Raw genomic sequence first — 20,103 nt, 5'->3', positions numbered from 1 at the left:
GCCTTACAGGAGTTTCATATGAATTGCTGGGATACTCCTTTAAGAATTACACACTACTAAATTATATAAATGGGCTGTCTATTTGCATTGGAAAGAATAACACTCCTGGCATAAATTGATCTGCTGACTTCACATTTTCTTAATATTCTACAGCACTTCTACTGTAATACGCAGATTTTCTTTCCAGATTTTTACCAAGTATGCACCAATGGGGGAGAGTTTTACATGGGCCTGTATTGAGTGCTAATTGCTAGTGGCAAGTTAATTGCACATTTAATACCTGATTTTATATGTTGCAGTAATTGAGGGTGTGCTGCTTAGATATTTTTAGGTTGGTGTCAAATGTGATTAAAGGCAAAAATGAGTGAAGTGTTGGTTGTTGCAGGTGTTCAAACTGAGCAGGTATTTGAAGGATTGATCCAAGAAATTATCACCCAGTGTGACGGGGTTGCATGGTTTTGATATCGATCGTTTTTTTCTGTCAAGATGGGGTGTAGAAAGTACATTAACCCCTTCACGACACGCGCCGTACTAGTACGGCGCATGTCGTGTGTCCCCCTTTGATGTGGGCTCCGGCGGTGAGCCCACATCAAAGTCGTGACATGTCAGCTGTTTTGTACAGCCGGCAAGTGGAATCGTGATCCACCCGCCCGCTATTATCTAGTTAAATGCCGCTGACAGCAACATTTAACTAGCGCTTCTGGCCTTTGGGCCGGAAATGCGCACATCGCTGACCCCCATCACGCAATCGGTTGTCAGCGATGCGTCAGCATGACAACCAGGGGTCTCCTTGAGACCTCTATGGTTGTTGATGCCGGATTGCTATAGCGCCACCCTGTGATCGGCGCTCATAGCAATGCAGGAATTCAGCTACATAGGAGCAATCTGAGCGTCGCTCTTATGCAGCAGAGGCGATCGAGTTGTGCCAGCTTCTAGCAGTTTAAAGTTAAAATCCCACCCCCCTTTCGCCCCATTCAAAATAAAACAAAAAAAATCACACATACACATTTGGTATCGCCACGTTCAGAATCGCCCGATCTATCAATAAAAAAAATAAATAAATAAATAACCTGATTGCTAAACGGAGTAGCGAAGAGAAAAAAAAAAAACGCCAAAATTACGTTTTGTGGGGGTTTTTTTGGGTCGCTGCAGCATTAAAATGCAATAACGGGCGATCAAAAGAACGTATCTGCACTAGACCCGAGATCCCGAAAAATGGAGATGCTACGGGTATCGGAAAATTGCGCAATTATTATTTTTTACCACTTGGATAAAAAAGAACCTAGATATGTTTGGTGTCTGTGAACTCGTAATGACCTGGAGAATCACAATGGCAGGTTAGTTTTAGCATTTAGTGAACCTAGCAAAAAAGCCAAACAAAAAGCAAGTGTGGGATTACCCTTTTTTTTTTTTTTTGCAATTTCGCCACACTTGGAATTTTTTTCCCGTTTTCTAGTACAAGACATAATAAATCCAATGGTGTCATTCAAAAGTACAACTCGTCCTGCAAAAAACAAGCCCTCACATGGGCCATATTGACAGAAAAATAGACGTTATGGCTCTGGATAGGGGGTAGCAAAAAACGAAAAAGGCTCCATCATGAAGGTGTTAATGAGAGAGAAACTTTTTTTTTTTTTAATTTACCAAATGGCTGCAATGAAACAGAGTGAAAATTTAAAGGGGTCTGAATTCTTTCCATACCCACTATACATATTGAGATTTTAATTTCTGCTTGAAATGTATGGCTCCTGTGTGAGTTAAGGAGATGTTTTTTGTGAAGCTGGAGCACATAAAGGAGAACATTCCTTTTTACCCATACCCTCCACGTTTGGAGCACAGCTAAAATGCTGGGATAAGAAAAGAGTACAGATGATTTTCCATAGATATCTGGCCAGTTTGAGCTGCTTTTGCTGCTTTCCAGGAATTCTAATGAATGGACGTGATTGTGGACTGTCAGCTCCAAAAAGTGGGTAGCATTAAAAAAAAAAAAAAAAAAAAAAAAAAATTTGTAAATCATTAAAGACATTAATATAAATATATTTAATATAAATATGTGTAGCAACATCTCAATTCTCTGTCCAGAAAAGTACAATGCTGGGAACAATTAAGATCCTGTGCAGAACCCTCAAACTCCCAGGCCTCTGGTAGAGGACCCAAGAATGAGAAAGGACAACAAAGACCACCCCCATTGGGGGTGAGAAGGAAGTTTTTTATGTAACCAATATCTTAATATGGACGAAGTATTTAACTGTGAAACATGCTTCTGGTATAGTGGGTCTCTGGTTCCTTACACTGCAGGTCCTATGTGTGGTCTATATGTTGCTAGATTGGTGTTATGCGGGATTGTCACTGACTTAGGCTGGTTTTACATTTGCGTTTTAGCGCAAAAAAAGCATGCTTTTTTTTCCTATATTTAACATTAAAAACGCATGCGTTTTTTTTGTATGCGTTTTTGCCGCGTTTGACGACGCATGCGTCTTTTCTATGCTTGCGTTTTGTTGCAGAAATGCAACATGTAGTAATTTCTAGAGGCGCGTGCGCAGATGGAGATCGCGGCGGCCATTTTCCTGAAGCAGAGTTCGCATCTCGCTTCAGGAAAATGGCCGCCGCGATCTCCATCTGCGCACGCGCGGCATCCCGCGGCCATTTTCCTGAAGCCGCGGCCAGCAGAGCGCCGCTTCTGCGCACGCGCGGCCAAAGGAAGATGGCCACCCCCACCGATCACCAATGAAATAGTGCACATCGCGCTCTTTTCACTCCCCTGTGCAGTGGAGTCGGGACCTTGGACATGCGCACACCATTACGCCACCAATGGAAAACTAAGCAAGATCTGGGGGAAGACACCACGCCCATCTGACCAGACCAGCCTGATTGACAGGCGAAAACGACTACTTTGGTAACGTATTTCGGCAGCATAGGTGGGGAATCGGGGTCCACAAAATACACTATTGTAATGCACAGCTCAGGCCATATTTAACAGTATTTTTATCTCATACGGAAAAAACGGGGTGACAGGTGCCCTTTAAACATGTCAAGCTCCTCACCTGTTTGGTTTTCCTCTATTTTATCTTTATGAAGCCAGAGCTGTCAATCAAAGAGAGGGAGGGGGCAATTGAGTGGCCCCGCCATGAAGCACCAAGCATCTGTACTTGGTTGGTTTCAACAGTCATTCTGTGTTGACAGTCCCTTTAAGGAAAACGTGAGAACCCTGACAGCCGACTGATGTGAACTCCCGGGAAGATGGCTACAAAAGTTGTGTGCTGCTGTGTAAGCATGACTTTCCCATACTTGCTAGTAAATTCTGCCCTGCTTCTTTCTAGAGGTTATCTGTGATTAGGGTACCACTAAAGTGAATGGAGCTGATTGACAGTACTGCATGCAACCTCCGAACTGGTGTTACAGGGTATTTAAATGAAAGCTGCCATTTTTTTCTTCCTTTAAGGCCGAATTCCGACATCGGATGTTTTAAGGGTACGTTCACACAGGACTTTTTTGCTGCTTTTTTTTGCTGCTTTTTTTATGCTAATTTAGGTGCGTTTTTGGTGCGTTTTTTTGGGTACGTTCACACAGGACTTTTTTGCTGCAGATTTTTGCTGCTTTTTTTATGCCAATTTTCAGCTGCTAGGACACCTCACAATGGCTCTTCACACCTCACTACCAGGAACTCCCTCACAATAGATCACAATCAGGACACCTCACAATGGCTCTTCACACCTCACAATGGCTCACAATGGCTCTTCACACCTCACTAACCACACCCCTAAGCTCTTGGCTGTGAGATCCCTTCCTGCTGGCCATGATTTTCTGCACAAAAAACGCAGCAAATAATGCTACATGCGTTTTTTCAGCGTTTTTTTTCATCACCCATTCAAGTCAATGGGTGAAAAAACGCTGCAAAAACGCAGCAAAAACGCTGAAAGTGACATGCCCTATGTCCAAAAAAAGCAGCAAAGCGGAAAAAACTGATCAAACAAAAAACCAACGTGTGTGCATGAGATTTCTGAAATCTCATAGGCTTTACTGGTACTGTAAAAAGCAGCTGAAAATTAGCATAAAAAAAAGCAGCAAAAAAGTCCTGTGTGAACGTACCCTAATTCACACACTGCAGATTTTGTTGAGAATTTTTGCAACTGTCCTATTCGGATTAATAGAATGGATTTTTATCAGCAATGTAGGAATTCTAAAAGTCCTATATCAAGGGCATAAAGTACCTTTGTTAGATTTAGATGTGCATGCATGTTGTCTTGTCTGCAGAAATACGTTTTCCACTAGAGAAGACCAAACTGTAAAACATGTCACTGCACAAAAAGACGTGCCGGCTGTGACATGGTAACTTCCTGCCAGGAAGACCTGACATAAAAATAGTCTACCTGCAGGCAGACGTCTGATGCAGTGCCTGATCGTACAGGAGCTCCTACACTACTAGTGGTAATCAGGAGTGCGGGTGCGCGGTTATCCTGCTGGCCTGGTCATCCTTCTTGTTGCTGTGCAGCACCCATAGGCGTGATTCCTGGCACAGATAATCAGTAAGTTGTCCTGTTCACCTCTAGTTCACGACTCCACATGGGCCACAAGTTTTGTTCTAGTAATAAATTTCACAACAAAGTTGTAGAAGCTGGCAGTTGTGTAGCTATCAAAATCCCCAAAAATGTACACCATTTTCTTAATTACACTTTGGCAATGTCTCTAAAACATTTAATTTATCTGCCCAGCTATTGTTAAATCATCAGATTGTCACCGAATTCTGTCATTTCCTGAAGGAAGCTATTGAACAATGTAAATTCTTTATAAATTGTATTAATGTTTTGTTTGAGGTTTTTTGTGTTGGTCACATTTCAAGCCTTGTTTTACTTATGACTGACTTCATACAAAAATAAGGAGACATGCACATATAGGTCTCAATTCATCAAGATCAAGCCTGGCTTTTTTCACACTGGTCTTGGGTGTGCTGGAGCCTGAAACCTCTGTTTTTATTAAGAAGCGCGTGCCTCAGTACCATCCAAGTGGCGTGCACCTCGGGGTAGGATGGAAAATGGCAGAATTGCCTATAGCTCCTCCTTCTCCCTCCTATCTAGGTGGGACATGGCAGCTGCTACTGATAGAATCTTATGTCCCTAGTGGGACAGTCTGTCCTCATTGAATACAGATGTTACCTCCAGAATTGAGAATTTTGATAAATGATCAATTCTGTCAGAGTATGCAAAGTTGCTTGTTTTCATGTATACAATCGATTTATGAAATAAAAAAAGTTCTAGAAATACCTGGGTCCTGTTCTAGTAAAAAAATATTAGTAAAAAATGGACATTTGTGCAGCACCGTAGATTATATTGGGTGCGTGTGGTATCCATGAAAAAAAAAAAAACTGATGCCACACATACCTGAAACATGGACATGTGAAGGGGGTCTTGGCATTATCAGACTACAATGGGCTGAATACATGTCACAATCTTCAGATTTATAATTTTGAAATAATTCTTAATACCATGTATGGTTTCCTTTACACTTCACAAATACTTGCTACTTTGTGTTAGTATATCACATAAAATCCCAATAAAATACATTTAAGTTTGTGGGTGTAACAGAAAAATGTGGAAAAGTTCACCGGGTATGAATACTTTTCAAGGCACTTCAGGCGCTTGTGTGTCATATAATACATAAATTAAACTGGATAAAAGCATTGTGATTGTTGGCAGAGCCCTGATCACAATCTTTTGTATGAGCTGTGGAGATATCAGGGTACTTATCAGGGTAGATGGTGTGTAAGGATATAGAGGGGTTTGTGGTCGATCTAATGAGCCATTGACATTTGACTTCAGTAATGATCTTCAGAGGAAACTTCTACAAGCTCACCCCTGCTAAAGAGGAAGAGGAACCAGCACTCTGCAAAACTTGCAGCACGTACAGGAAAGTGATGCTGCAGTTTTCTCGCTGACACACATTTAGACCTTCAATTTACTATTTTAAGTCTTGGTTTCGGTTACAAAAATACCAGTAATTGAGACATTTGTGTCTTAAGGCAATATATCTTTAGGCTGGGGTCTGTTGTTGATCTTCACCTTCAGATGAATTGGTGTCTTACCTGACATGAAAAATGCTGCACTTTTGCAATCTCCATCAGTATATAGCAGACATGTCTGCTCACAAGTTCTCTTGGTGGGTTTCTGGCTGCTGAGACCTGCACTGCTGGCATTTCAAATGGGTGATGGTGTTCTGCAAACTATCACTGCTTGTGACATCTTTTGGTTTCAGGGTTCAGGAGTGCACCGCTCCCTAGCACCTTGCTGACTGTGCGCTCCTAGAGGTTGACTAGGTCCATTTCTGCCAGCAGGATGGCTGAGCTGCTAGTCTGAACCCAGTTGCTTGGTTAGCTTTCAAGTTCTGCCATGAAGCTAGCAAAATTGCTGGATCTGACCAGTTATAGTGTCCATGTGCATCTCCAACATCGCAGATGTAAAGATTAGACTTGACTGGTTCCCAAGGCAATAAGCCGTAAACTGTAAATAAAAAAAAATTAAAAACGCCTCCATCCTTGGGAACAAAGATGTGTAAAAAAAAAAAAAAAAGTTATTTGTATTTAGAAGCAAATTTTACCCAGTTAAGGCTACGTTCACATTTGCGTTGTGCGCCGCAGCGTCGGCGCCGCAGCGCACAACGCAAACGAGAACGCGGCAAAACGCACGCTAAAACGCTGCGTTTTGCGCCGCGTGCGTCGTTTTTGGCCGCAAGTTGGACGCAAAAAAAAATGCAACTTGAAGCGTTTCTTGCGTCCAACGCTTGCGGCCATGCGGCGCAAAACGCAGCACAACGCATGTCCATGCGCCCCCATGTTAAATATAGGGGCGCATGACGCATGCGGCGCCGCTGCGGCGCCCGACGCTGCGGCGCTGACCGCAAATGTGAACGTAGCTTTAGAGCATGAAACAACCCCTTTAATTTAACTATAGGCTTTTCATATTATGTTCTGTAATAATTTACCCCTTTTCATCCCCTACAGCACAAATGATTGAACTTTATTTTTTTTTTTTCTTATTTGATGCTATGGTCTCGCAGGAATCCTTCCTCTGCTTTCTATGAAGCTTTTCAAGTGAAGTTCCGTGGGCCAAAGAGACTGGGTAATAGGTATGAGCACAGTGTGGCCACAGCAGCGATTTGCATGAACGGCTTGCCATAAAGCTTGATTCTTGAATGAACCAATGGGAACGGTGCTGTGACCATGGTGGAGTGATTCTGGTGTCAGTAATTCCAATGAGTGGGCTTGATAAATGAACTGTTCTTTTCTTCAGGTCGTACCTGCTCCCTTCGTTGCTCAAATCCAGTTTTCGTCTTCCAGTTATTCATTCCCCTCCGATCAGACTTTTTTTTTTTTTTTTTTTCCCAGTTTTAGTGTTATAGACAGCGTTTGCACCTTAATGGTGGTGGTATTTCCCTTTTGACTGTGGTTAGACTTGTCCCAAATCGCCTGTGTAACAGCATTGTAATAGGAAACGTTTGTAAGATTCCGCTCCACAACTCAATGTGAGGAGAGAACTCCACTTTTTTTTTTTTGAGATCGATGATGACATGCAAACAGTTTCAGGTAGACCATGCTGGACATTAATGATTCATGACAATGGAGGGCACCCACCACATCAACCTATTGGTTAGCCCATCCATTGGGACTATTGTGAAATGTTGTACCTGAAGGTACTAAAACATGACCAAATTTAATTGCAGAGGTGTACAAAAGCAGAAACAGACAAACTTGTAGATGTCTTGTCTAATGCTCGAAATTGTAGTTCCTCTGTAGCTTTGGTGTTATATCGCCATCATCCCTTCATTCTAATAGTAAGTACAGACTCTATAATGACCACTTTAGCAGTGGAGGATCGGGCGCTCACAACTTGCCGTATTCATTCTTCAGTAATGAGACAACGTTCATCCCCTCTGATTGACACCTGGTTGTGGTCCCGATACTTAAGTCTTGTACCTGGGCAGCCAAATGACATTACTGCATTTTGATAACAATGCTGAGACTTGCACAATGCTGTGGTTTTTGTGCATGATCTACAAGGGTCCTCTAATAACCATTATTAGTCATTTATGGAGTAAATTGTCTAGTTGAGGTCATTGGGCTATGGAACAGACTTGGAACCAGCATGTAGACATTCCCCATTACCAGGGGCTTCATCCTTCATCATGCCCATGGGGTAAAGCTTGGTGCCTCTTTTGAGGACCTCAGTGTTTTGTTTTTTGTTTTGTTTTTTTTCCCCTCCCCTCCCCCGCATATTCTCACAGTACGGTATTAAAATGTTTCCACAGGACATGTGCTTCCCATGTCATACATAGAACAAATAGATTACTAACATGAGATTAGATTCAGTGTTGTATATCCCATACAGACTGGACAATGTCTTGTACACCATCCCTCATCATCAGTTTCATACACTTATGACCACATTCTTCATGGGGCGACATTCTGTATGGAGCCCTCGCAAACATTGACAAAGCCATCATTATTTTTTTATTTTTTTGTGCTCCAAAAACCTCAGTTCCCAAGTCCTGTGATCCTTGGTACATGTGGAGGGAGCTATATAATCTAATTGTCTACAACTTTTTTTTTCTTTAGTCTTTAGATCTACAGTATTTCTATTTTGCATTGGAAGAACTTGGAAAACTGGATTAGAGCAGTCAAGGGAGCAGGGAATATCGTGTAAGAAACATAAGTGGGATTAACAGTATGAACACCGACTGATTTAGCAACTTTTTCTAAGTCCCAAACAGAAAAAAAGAACCGGAAAAGGTAAGTTTAATTTCCCTTTATTGAGAAGGGTGCACAGAGTCCGTTACCAAATCCAGGATTTATCAAGTTCTGGGGTGCTGGAATATTGGGTATTTGGAGAGAAGTCTGCAGACGTACCTCTACTAGGCCATGGCTTCCCTATTGTGCGGAGTGATCGCTGACTATCTGGTGACATCTGCATTCTACTAATAAGTGATAATGCTTCATAAGCTGCACATTGGGCTTGCATTGTGTGATGTGTGCTTGTAATCGCAATGACTTTGTACGGTTTTTATGCTGCATGACTACGGTATATTACTGGTGGTTTCTAGCTCTGTAGACATGAACCCATGATGTGGAACAAGTGTTACAATGCAGATTGCTTCCAGCTAGATACATTTGGCTATTCCGCCTCTTTCCTCTGGGAAGTGGTATTTTCAGCCTTGCTGTTAAGGTTGCTATGTGACTTATCCCTAGAGTTCGGTAAAAGAAAAACCAGTTCATCAACAGGAATTAGCAGTTCGGGCCTATTTATTTTGTGGCTCTATTACAAACATCGCAATGTGAGAAAACCCAGTTGTATCCCAGCTAAGGTGTGTCTGCTAAACATGACACCGGCTGGCACCCCAGCACTTACAGTGCTCGTTACATATATGGGTGCTTTATGCCCTGCTCCATGGAGACATTTAACCCTGTAAGAACCTGGAATTTTCTATTTTTGTGCTTTTGGCACCACTGTGTATAATGACAATCTCTGCCTCCTATCAATACCAGCTAAACATTGGCTTTCACAGGAGAATGGTCACGACAAGCACAGAAGTCTTCAGGAGACCCCTGGCTGTTATGGTAACCCATCGGTGATCACATTGTGGGTGCATTGAATGATGCGGCCCCCTGCTGGCTCACTGTAAATGCTGCCGTCCGAGATTGACAGCGGCATTTAACAGAACAGACTTGGGCTCCATCCGTTGCTGTTGAGTATTTGGTGAGGTTTTTGGGTTTTTTTATCTCCGTATTTGTAAGGCAAAACTAGGCATGGAACAATCTGAGATAACGTATGATAGAAACATGTCACCACTTCTCTATTTATCACCCACTCCTGGTTTTGACTTATGAATACTGATGTGAAATACTGAACGTGCTTAAGTGTTCTTAGTCACATGATGGCTAATAAAATCAGCCATCATTTGCCGGGAAAGATTCAGGCTTGGCGTGCGAAACCCCCTCAAAGGCAAGGACACAACATCTGATGTAACTGTATGTCATGAAGGGGTTAATGCGCAATGAATGCTATAAAAATAAACCCCAAAAACGGCAAAATTGCGGCGTTCCCCTTTTTCACTGCATATGTATTTTTATTTTATTTTTTTTGCTGTTTTCACTTAATTACCCTACAGAGTGTCATTCAGAACTACACCCTGTCCTGCCAAAAAAGTCCTGATGTCTCACTGCAAAAGTCATCGCTATTAAAAAAGGGAGAGGGATAAAGTAAAAATACAACAATTGGCAGCAGAGGGAAGGGGTTAAATAAGTCTGAGGTTTCTCCCGACTACTTCCATGTTACAAATCCTTGTGATCGTGTGATTCCGTGCTTTCACTTGGAACCGTGAAAAAAGCCCAAACCAAGTCACCAAAAAGGCAACACATTAGAGACGCGGCCCAATACAGTGGATGTCTTTGCAAGCAGATTCGATAGCCTGAAGCCAGCCTCCCTACAGCGTGTTGATCTTTGCCACCTTTACCAGTGTTTTTTTTTTTTTTTTTTAAATACCGTACATCATTTTTCTCCACAAATCTCTTAATGTGTGCATTGCTGTAGGTCTAGCCTGACTGCTTCTGCCCAGTGGTAGTCCATGTTCAAGGGAAACTGCGATCTACCATGGTTTTATGGCTCATGACGCCATCTAGTGGACCGTAGGCAGTATAGCAACTGCATACACATTCTGCTTTTACATGACACATCTTTTGGTAGTGATATGGCTTAATTGCAGTCCAGTCACCAACGTGTGAAAATAATTCCAATTAGCATTAGTACAATTTTTTTTTTTTTTTTTTTTTTTCTTTTTTTTTAGGGGATGGACCATTTTCTTATTAATTCAGTTTTCCATGCAGTAAAGTGACAAAACCTGTCCATCAGTCTCCTCCAATTATAAAGCTGCTTTTCAATTGAAGGAGGCTGATGAACAGGTCTGATGACACGCTTTTCCACCAGCAGCCATGAGCAGAAGTGCTTGTCAAGTTTGTAAGGAAAACTGCATTAACAAAGATGTGATCAACCCCTTTAAGCACGCTTTATTTTTTTCTTCATTTTCTTGGAAGTTGTTCTATAGCGAAATTCATCATCTACGCCTTTTATTGTATTGACTGTTAAACACAGTATATTTAACAATAAAGTTTTTTTAATGAGTTTTTAAAAAAAAATTTATATATATTTAGACTTTTTCCACTTTTTTTTTTTAAGTTGCAATTTTCACATCCTAGGCTCCCTGTTTCAGGAAAAGCACATGTCCATTAGCAGCATAAGGGTACACATGTTAAATATTAGCTGCAGATGTTTCTGCAGAAAAAACGCTGCATTAAAAAAAAGTCCACTTTTATGCAGTTTTTTCCCTATCCTTTAGAATCAATGAAAAATGCTGCAAATATAGCGACATGACTGCTGTAGATTGGAAACTGCATCAAATCTGCAAGGGAAAAGATAAGCAAAGTGTGCATGAGATTTCAGAGATTTCACACTGCCAAGTACCAATACCTGGTTTAAAAACAACATGTATCACTGTGCTTGATTGGCCAGCAAACTCGCCTGACCTTAACACCATAGACAATCTATGGGGTATTGTCAAGAAGATGAGACACCAGACCCAACAATGCAGACGCGCTGAAGGCTGCTATCAAAGCAACCTGGGCTTCCATAACACCTCAGCAGTGCCACAAACTGATGGCCGCCATACCATGCCGCATTGATGCAGTAATTGATGCAAAAGGAGGCCCGACCAAGTATCTAGTGCATTTACTGAACATACATTTCAGTAGGCTAACATGTCAGATTTTAAAATAATTTTTCAAGCTAGTTATATAGAGTATTCTAATTAACTGAGATAATGACTTTTGGGTTTTCATTGACTGTAAGCCATAATCATCAGCATTAACAGAAATAAACACTTGAAATAGATCACTCTGTTTGTAATGACTATATGAGTTTCACTTTTTGTATTGAAAAAACTGAAAAACTTTGACATTCTAATATAGTGAGCAGCACTTGTATAATAATGAGACTTCTAAAGAGTCTATTACTCCATGTTTTTTTGTGTGTGATTTTAAAAGCTCCCATACACATTAGAAGGCTGTCTTCAGAACCATTATCATCTTCCTGGACTCGACCCTTCTCCATAAATATTTTTTGCTCGGCCTATAATCCTGTTTCCTGTGACAGTCGCCGCCAGACTTTTCTGGCAGCAGCTTATCTCCATGAGATTTCCAACGGTTTATCCTTTTGTTCTATCAGGCGATTTGGGAGACCCCCATACATTTTAGACCGTTGGCTGATCCTGTCTGGTTCATTCAACTTCAGTCTGTATGGGGGATTTTAGATAATCGCCAGTGCCAAAATTTCTGTATTAAATTTATTTTTTCAGAGATTGTGATTTGAAAAAAATTACTTTGGCAAAATTAAAAAAAAAAAAAATACACTTAACTCCACTCCAGCTTATTTTGTTTTTTTCCTCAGCGCTGTAGTGCTGCCAGTAATGTAAGTTCTTGCCACTAGTCTTGCACTTACCAGCATCCATCTTCACCTTCTATCAGAGCTGTTCTGGTCGATCTCCAGCAGTTAACCCCTTGCTGGATCGCTTTGCAAGTTTGAGATCCTCTTTCTAGCCCGTACACTTGCATTGAGAGCTTGTGACAGTTACCTCTGCCTTCAGGTCAGTCAGACGTTGCAGTCACAAAATGGCCGCGGGACCGGAAGAGCAGTGGGAAATGCTGAAGATGGCGGGTGGCAAGTATAATATTAGGTGCAGGGATCTTGCTTTAGTATCCCCACGCCATATCAAAATGCACAGAAAAAACGTGCGTTTTGTCTGGCATCATTGGTTTTTTTTTTTTTTTTTGTGCCGAAATATCATCTGCAAATGTTCTGTGCGAATATTCATTAAGGCCGGGTTCACATTGAGATGGCTGTTCTGTCTAAGGGGTTGTCGTTTGTACCCAGCACAGATTTTGTTACATTTGACATGATCAAGGATCTAAATTTGTCAGGAAACTCAGGTGGCACAAATTTTATAAGCAACAAGACAGACATGTCAGGAGCATCACATACCCCCCGACATGTTACAGGATGTACGGTTACTGGCAGGATTGGATAGGTTACCAGAGACTGCTTATGGGCAGGGCCCCTTTACCCAATTGAAAAATCCAAGTAAAAAGATGGCACCTGTGGGAGGGGACCTATCAGCCATAGACGTCTTTTTGAACCTCTGTACGAACGACATTAAGGAACAGGTCCAAAATCAATCAAGGCACAACCTTAATAAGGAACAGATAGATGCCCTTAGGACCTTTAGAGGTGGGTAAGGATATCGTCCTGAAACCCTCAGATAAGGGCAGTAATGTTGTGATGGGGACGGAAAAATATAAGGACATGTTACTTACTCCTGAATGATAAGAGTACATATGCTAGTGTGACATGTAATCCAACTGCCAAATGCCTTAGGTGACCTGGAAACTATATTGCTTAAAGCAAGGTCTGATAAATTGATCATTGATGAGTACACGTTTCTCCTCCCCGGTGCCCGGTCATGGCTACCTTCTACGCCCTGCCAAAGGTCCACAAGGGATTGGACCCACTGAGGGGGAGACCCATCGTGTCAGGAATAGGGAGCATAAGGAGCATTGGACAGAACATAGGTATATACATTGACAAAGTTCTTAGACCTTTTGTTACCTCGCTTCCATCCTATGTGAGGGACACGATGGATCTCCTCCGTAGGATAGAGGGGCTCTCCTTGGAACAGGGTACTCTTCTGGCGAGCATTGATGTAGAGGCTCTTTACTCCTCGATTCCTCATGATTGTGGAATTTGAGGGGTTCAACATTTTCTCAGCACAAGGGGGCGACAATATCAGGCCCACAATGAGTTGGTTGTTACCCTCCTCGACTTCATACTCAGGAATAACTACTTTTGTTTTGATGGTAAGGTCCTCCACCAGCTCAGGGGGGCACCGCTATGGGCAACCCCTGCGCGCCAACCTATGCAAATTTGTTCCTGGGCTGGTGGGAGGACCAGATCGCCTTCTCTGAAACCCATGAGGAGTTTGTAGCCTCCATTGACCTCTGGGTCAGATATATAGACAACATCTTTATACTGTGGAAGGGTACGAAGGAAGCTTTTGGGAGATTCATTTCCTCATTGAACCATAATGAGGTTGGTTTAAAGTTCACCTCTTGAGATACAAGAGGTGGAACTACCTTTTTTTAGATGTCCTGATTATGAGGTCTGAGGATGGGGGGAGCCTACAAACCACCATCTACGGAAAGCCCACAGCAACCAACTCTCTGCTCAGGTGGGATAGCCAGCATCCATATGCCCTGAGGAAGTGCATTCCGAAGGGGCAGTACCCTGAGACTGAGAAGAAACTGGTCCAATCAGGGGGACTTTAAAAGAAAGGCGGATGATCTCAGACAGAGATTTTTGAGTAAGGGGTATCCGGACTGGGTTCTAAGGAGAGCATTTCAATTTGCTAACAGTGTCGGGTATCTCTCCTTACACCCTCAACTAGGGAGGGAGAGATAGATAAGAAGGTCAGACTGATCTCCACCTATAACAATGGCGCACCCTCTGTGAAGAAAATTTTGAGGCGCCACTGGGGAATTCTGAAAATGGATGAGGATCTCAGGGATGCTGTGGGGAGGAGCCACTGATCACCTACCGTAGATGTAGAACTTTGGGCGACAGATTGGTGCATAGCCATTTCAGTACTCCCAGAAGAGACTTGGCTCCCTAAAAAAACCTGTGGGGTGCTTCAAATGTGGCACCTGCACCGCGTGTGCATTCATTCAAGGGGGGAAAGAATTTTTTAATGAGGACACGCAGGAAACATTCCCACTGAGGGAATTTATTAACTGTAAAACGAGGGGCATTATCTACAGGACCATCTGCACATGTGGGGTCACCTATGTCGGGAAGACCATTAGGGAGTTCCGAAAACGTATATTAGAACATGTGGGTGACATATGGAACAAAAGGGACACCCCCATTGCCCGACACGTCAATGGCGTACATGGGGGGGACACTAAAGTGATACGCTTCATGGGAATAGACAAAGTCAACACGCCTCCCAGGGGAGGGGACCTGGATAGGCTACTCCTACTAAGAGAGGCAAAATGGATCTTTACCCTGGACTCGTGTCACCCCCGGGGTCTAAATGACCAATTGAGCTATGCATGTTTTCTGTGACCCTACCGGGCTCCATGGCCCCCAAATCATCCCCTTCTCGCTTCCCCCCCCCCCCCTTTTTTTTTTTTTGTCCACAAGATACGGATCTTTTCTCTTCCATCTTGCCAGTTAATCCCTTATGGGATATTCTCCGACATCTATTTATCTACCACTTGGATTTGGGTATCTGCTGCTTCGGTGAGTTTGGACCGATTTAGCAAGGGACCGTCAAAGGAAACAAAGTATCTTAGGTTGATTGTGACATTCAGGAGAGACCTACCTGTCTCTCTTTTGGCATAGTTCTCTATTTTCTGACTCCGTAACCCATCTGGGTTGTTGAAATAATGGGAGCATTGGGACAATTGTCTGTTAACAACTCAGTTCTGTTATTTTTATGCCTCTTGTATTCTACGTTTGTTTTTATGGGTTTTTTTCCTCCCTCTTCCCATTCCACTTCCTCCTTCCACATTCCCCTCTATCTGTCTTCTGTGAGGAAATATGTGTGGGTTGTGCCCACCGTGGGTAAATCTGCCACTATACGCATACTGTTTAGGTCCGATTCTCGGACTTTAATGTATTAGCACTATGAGGGCACTCCTTCAGCTAGCGCTATTATGCGCTCTATTTATAATGTTTGGAAACTGTACCATCTTATAGTTCCACACTTCATTATACCTGTATAATTTGCATATATTATGGTGTTTAAGTATGTCTATTACCATGGGATACTAATGTCACCGATGCAATATATGGTACTTAGCTTTATTATGTAGCCTTCCCCTTTTAAAATGCGGCTAAGCACTGGAGCGTATAGAGGGGGCGTCACAGCAATATGCATATTATGAGATCCAGAATTTACACCCACAATATGGCGACCGGACTTCTGGTTGGCAAACGCCACGCTGTCTGGAGCGCATGGAAGGGTGGAATGACATCCACAATATGGCGGCTGCACTTCCGGCTGGCCATCGCTCCACTGTGTGGAGCGCAAGCCATGAATAGAAGTGGCTTGATGACGCCGTTCCCTACCGGAAGTGACACACGCAAATGGCGACGGTACTTCCGGTCGGGAAGCGTTCCAGCGTCTGGAGCGCAAGCCACTCACACGTGTGTGTGTGGGTTAGGCGTCCCTGTTACCGGCGTCTCCTGTGAGTATAATGATTTTCACACCAACCCCCTCCCATGTATGATATCTTTGATGGGTGCTTGCGGGGGGGCAATTTTACTCTCAGCTGTTTGGGCAGGCCCGAATTTACGAGCTATTTAGGCACATATTGAGTGAGTGGGGGTAAGGATTGCTACCATTAATACAGACGGCAGTATGGGTACCTAGCCACTGCGGGTCCCCGCTTTTAAAAGGACTCTTTATCTTATCTCTATTGGACTATTGGCCAGCCCTTACTGGCATATCTGCTCCCCTGATGAGTGTCCGTTACTGGATATGAAACGCGTTGGGAGAAACCGCTACTGTCCATAATTTGGTGGAGTCCATAGCTAGGGATCACTTGGGGCCTGTCCTTGTGAGGACAGGAGCTTGAACGGGTCTAACAGGAAAGAAAGCAAATACCCCACACCCAGCCCCTATCCCTACATGTGGACGATGGACCTCCGGTTAAGGATACTGGGAGGTTATTTATGGTGACCACACGTCTACCATTATCGGAGAGGCATTCCGCTCTACCACCATTGGTGAGATCCAACCGATTTTTATTGTCTGAGCACTAGTTCACATGAGCACTCTTTTTTTTTTTTTTTTTTTTGTCGGCTGAGTTTATTTTGTGTTATTTATTAAAACTTAAGTTTTAATACAGGGTTATCCTCCTAGCTAGTTTATACTGTTTATCCTCAGGATTTATTAATAGTGGTGACTACCTCACGCTATAGCTAAGTATATCTATTGCGTCAATGTCAAAGCACTGACGGCATCTGTTACACAGCGGCACTAACGTAATGTAACGAATGCGTTAGCGCACCCATTGACTGCCATTATGTAGCGCATCGCTAACGCATGTCATAATCGGCATGCGTTAGCGATGTGCCATCATTCTGTAACGGAGCCTCGCACGCGGTCTACAGCGTTTCCGGGTCCGTCACCGCTAGCGTAGGTGGAGCATCTGCGCTATCTCGATCGCATAACGCGATCTTTAACCCCTTCCTGACATCTGACGTACTATCCCGTCGAGGTGGGGTGGGCCCGTATGACCACCGACGGGATAGTACGCGATCGGCCGCGCTCACGGGGGGAGCACGGCCGATCGCGGCCGGGTGTCAGCTGCATATCGCAGCTGACATCCAGCACTATGTGCCAGGAGCGGTCACGGACCGCCCCTGGCACATTAACCCCCGGCACACCGCGATCAAACATGATCGCGGTGTACCAGCGGTATAGGGAAGCATCGCGCAGGGAGGGGGCTCCCTGCGGGCTTCCCTGAGACCCCCGGAGCAACGCGATGTGATCGCGTTGCTCCGAGGGTCTCCTACCTCCCTCCTCGCCGCAGGTCCCGGATCCAAGATGGCCGCGGCATCCGGGTCCTGCAGGGAGGGAGGTGGCTTACAGAGTGTCTGCTCAGAGCAGACACTTGGTAAGCCTGCAGCCCTGCACAGCAGAGTGCTGTGCACACTGCCAGATCAATGATCTGTGATGTCCCCCCCTGGGACAAAGTAAAAAAGTTAAAAAAAAAATTCCCCACATGTGTAAAAAAATAAATAAAAAAAATATCCTAAATAAAGAAAAAAAAAAAATATTATTCCCATAAATACATTTCTTTTGCTAAATAAAATAAAAAACAAAACAATAAAAGTACACATATTTAGTATCGCCGCGTCCGTAACGACCCAACCTATAAAACTGCCCCACTAGTTAACCCCTTCAGTAAACACCGTAAGAAAAAAAAAAAACGAGGCAAAAAAAAACCGCTTTATTATCATACCGCCGAACAAAAAGTGGAATAACACGCGATCAAAAAGACTGATATAAATAACCATGGTACCGCTGAAAACGTCATCTTGTCCCGCAAAAAACGAGCCGCCATACAGCATCATCAGCAAAAAAATAAAAAAGTTATACTCCTGAGAATAAAGCGATACCAAAATAATTATTTTTTCTATAAAATAGTTTTTATCGTATAAAAGCGCCAAAACATAAAAAAATGATATAAATGAGATCGCTGTAATCGTACTGACCCGACAAAACTGCTTTATCAATTTTACCAAACGCGGAACGGTATAAACGCCTCCCCCAAAAGAAATTCATGAATAGCAGGTTTTTGATCATTCTGCCTCACAAAAATCGGAATAAAAAGCGATCAAAAAATGTCACGTGTCCGAAAATGTTACCAATAAAAACGTCAACTCGTCCCACAAAAAACAAGATCTCACATGACTCTGTGGACTCAAATATGGAAAAATTACAGCTCTCAAAATGTGGTAACGCAAAAAATATTTTTTGCAATGAAAAGCGTCTTTCAGTGTGTGACGGCTGCCAATCATAAAAGTAAATCAAACCCCCCTTCATCACCCCCTTAGTTAGGGAAAAATTAAAAAATTAAAAAATGTATTTATTTCCATTTTCCCGTTAGGGTTAGGGCTAGGGTTAGGGCTAGGGTTAGGGCTAGGGTTAGGGCTAGGGTTAGGGTTAGGGCTAGGGTTAGGGCTAGGGTTAGGGCTAGGGTTAGGGCTAGGGTTAGGGCTAGGGTTAGGGCTAGGGTTAGGGCTAGGGTTAGGGCTAGGGTTATTGCTCGGGCTAGGGTTGGGGCTACAGTTAGGGTTGGGGCTAAAGATAGGGTTAGGGTTTGGATTACATTTACGGTTGGGAATAGGGTTGGGTGTGTCTGGGTTAGAGGAGTGGTTAGGGTTACTGTTGGGATTAGGGTAAGGGGTGTGTTTGGATTAGGGTTTCAGTTATAATTGGGGGGTTTCCACTGTTTAGGCACATCAGGGGCTCTCCAAACGGGACATGGCATCCGATCTGAATTCCAGCCAATTCTGCGTTGAAAAAGGAAAACAGTGCTCCTTCCCTTCAGAGCTCTCCCGTGTGCCCAAACAGGGGTTTACCCCAACATATGGGGTATCAGCGTACTCAGGACAAATTGGACATCATCTTTTGGGGTCCAAGTTCTCCTGCTACCCTTGGGAAAATACAAAACTGGGGGCCAAAAAATAAGTTTTGTGGGAAAAAAAAGATTTTTTATTTTCACGGCTCTGCGTTGTAAACTGTAGTGAAACACTTGGGGGTTCAAAGTTCTCACAACACATCTAGATAAGTTCCTTGGGGGGTCTAGTTTCCGATATGGGGTCACTTGTGGGGGGTTTGTACTGTTTGGGTACATCAGGGGCTCTGCAAATGCAACGTGACGCCTGCAGACCAATCCATTTAAGTCTGCATTCCAAATGGCGCTCCTTCCCTTCCGAGCTCTGTCATGCACCCAAACAGTGGTTCCCCCCCCCACATATGGGGTATCAGCGTACTCAGGACAAACTGGACAACAACTTTTGGGGTCCAATTTATCCTGATACCCTTGTGAAAATACAAAACTGGGGGCTAAAAATCATTTTTGTGAAAAAAAAAAAGAATTTTTATTTTCACGGCTCTGCGTTATAAACTGTAGTGAAACACTTGGGGGTTCAAAGCTCTCAAAACACATCTAGATAAGTTCCTTAGGGGGTCTACTTTCCAAAATGGTGTCACTTGTGGGGGGTTTTAATGTTTAGGCACATCAGGGGCTCTCCAAACGCAACATGGCATCCCATCTTAATTCCAGTCAATTTTGCATTGAAAAGTAAAATAGCGCTCCTTCCCTTCCGAGCTCTGCTATGCACCCAAACAGTGGTTTACCCCCACATATGGGGTATCGTCGTACTCAGGACAAATTGCACAACAACTTTTGTGGTCTAATTTCTTCTCTTACCCTTG

The 20,103-nt window shown here is 43.2% G+C and overlaps 1 protein-coding gene across 3 annotated transcripts in view; it reads left to right on the top strand.

Annotated features, from left to right (window-relative positions):
- The window catches only part of TSC22D2 (TSC22 domain family member 2), a 78,448-nt gene that overhangs the window by 13,116 nt on the left and 45,229 nt on the right, over positions 1-20,103 (top strand). The window contains exons 2-3 of one of the 3 annotated variants that reach the window (XR_013221916.1): positions 7,051-7,119; positions 8,606-8,779. The exons of 1 other annotated variant lie outside the window; for it this stretch is intronic. Coding sequence is in view for 1 of the 2 variants with exons in the window: in XM_077290767.1 (XP_077146882.1) it covers positions 7,051-7,119 (69 nt within the window). In the remaining variant the exon portion in view is untranslated. The remainder of the gene's footprint in view (positions 1-7,050; positions 7,120-8,605; positions 8,780-20,103) is intronic. One more of the 3 variants, XM_077290767.1, reaches the window with a different exon arrangement.

Source organism: Ranitomeya variabilis, chromosome 2, assembly GCF_051348905.1.
Source record: "Ranitomeya variabilis isolate aRanVar5 chromosome 2, aRanVar5.hap1, whole genome shotgun sequence".
Lineage (NCBI taxonomy): Eukaryota > Metazoa > Chordata > Amphibia > Anura > Dendrobatidae > Ranitomeya > Ranitomeya variabilis.
The sequence above is the reverse complement of the archived record's forward strand: the minus strand, read 5'-3'. Positions and strand labels throughout refer to the sequence as shown.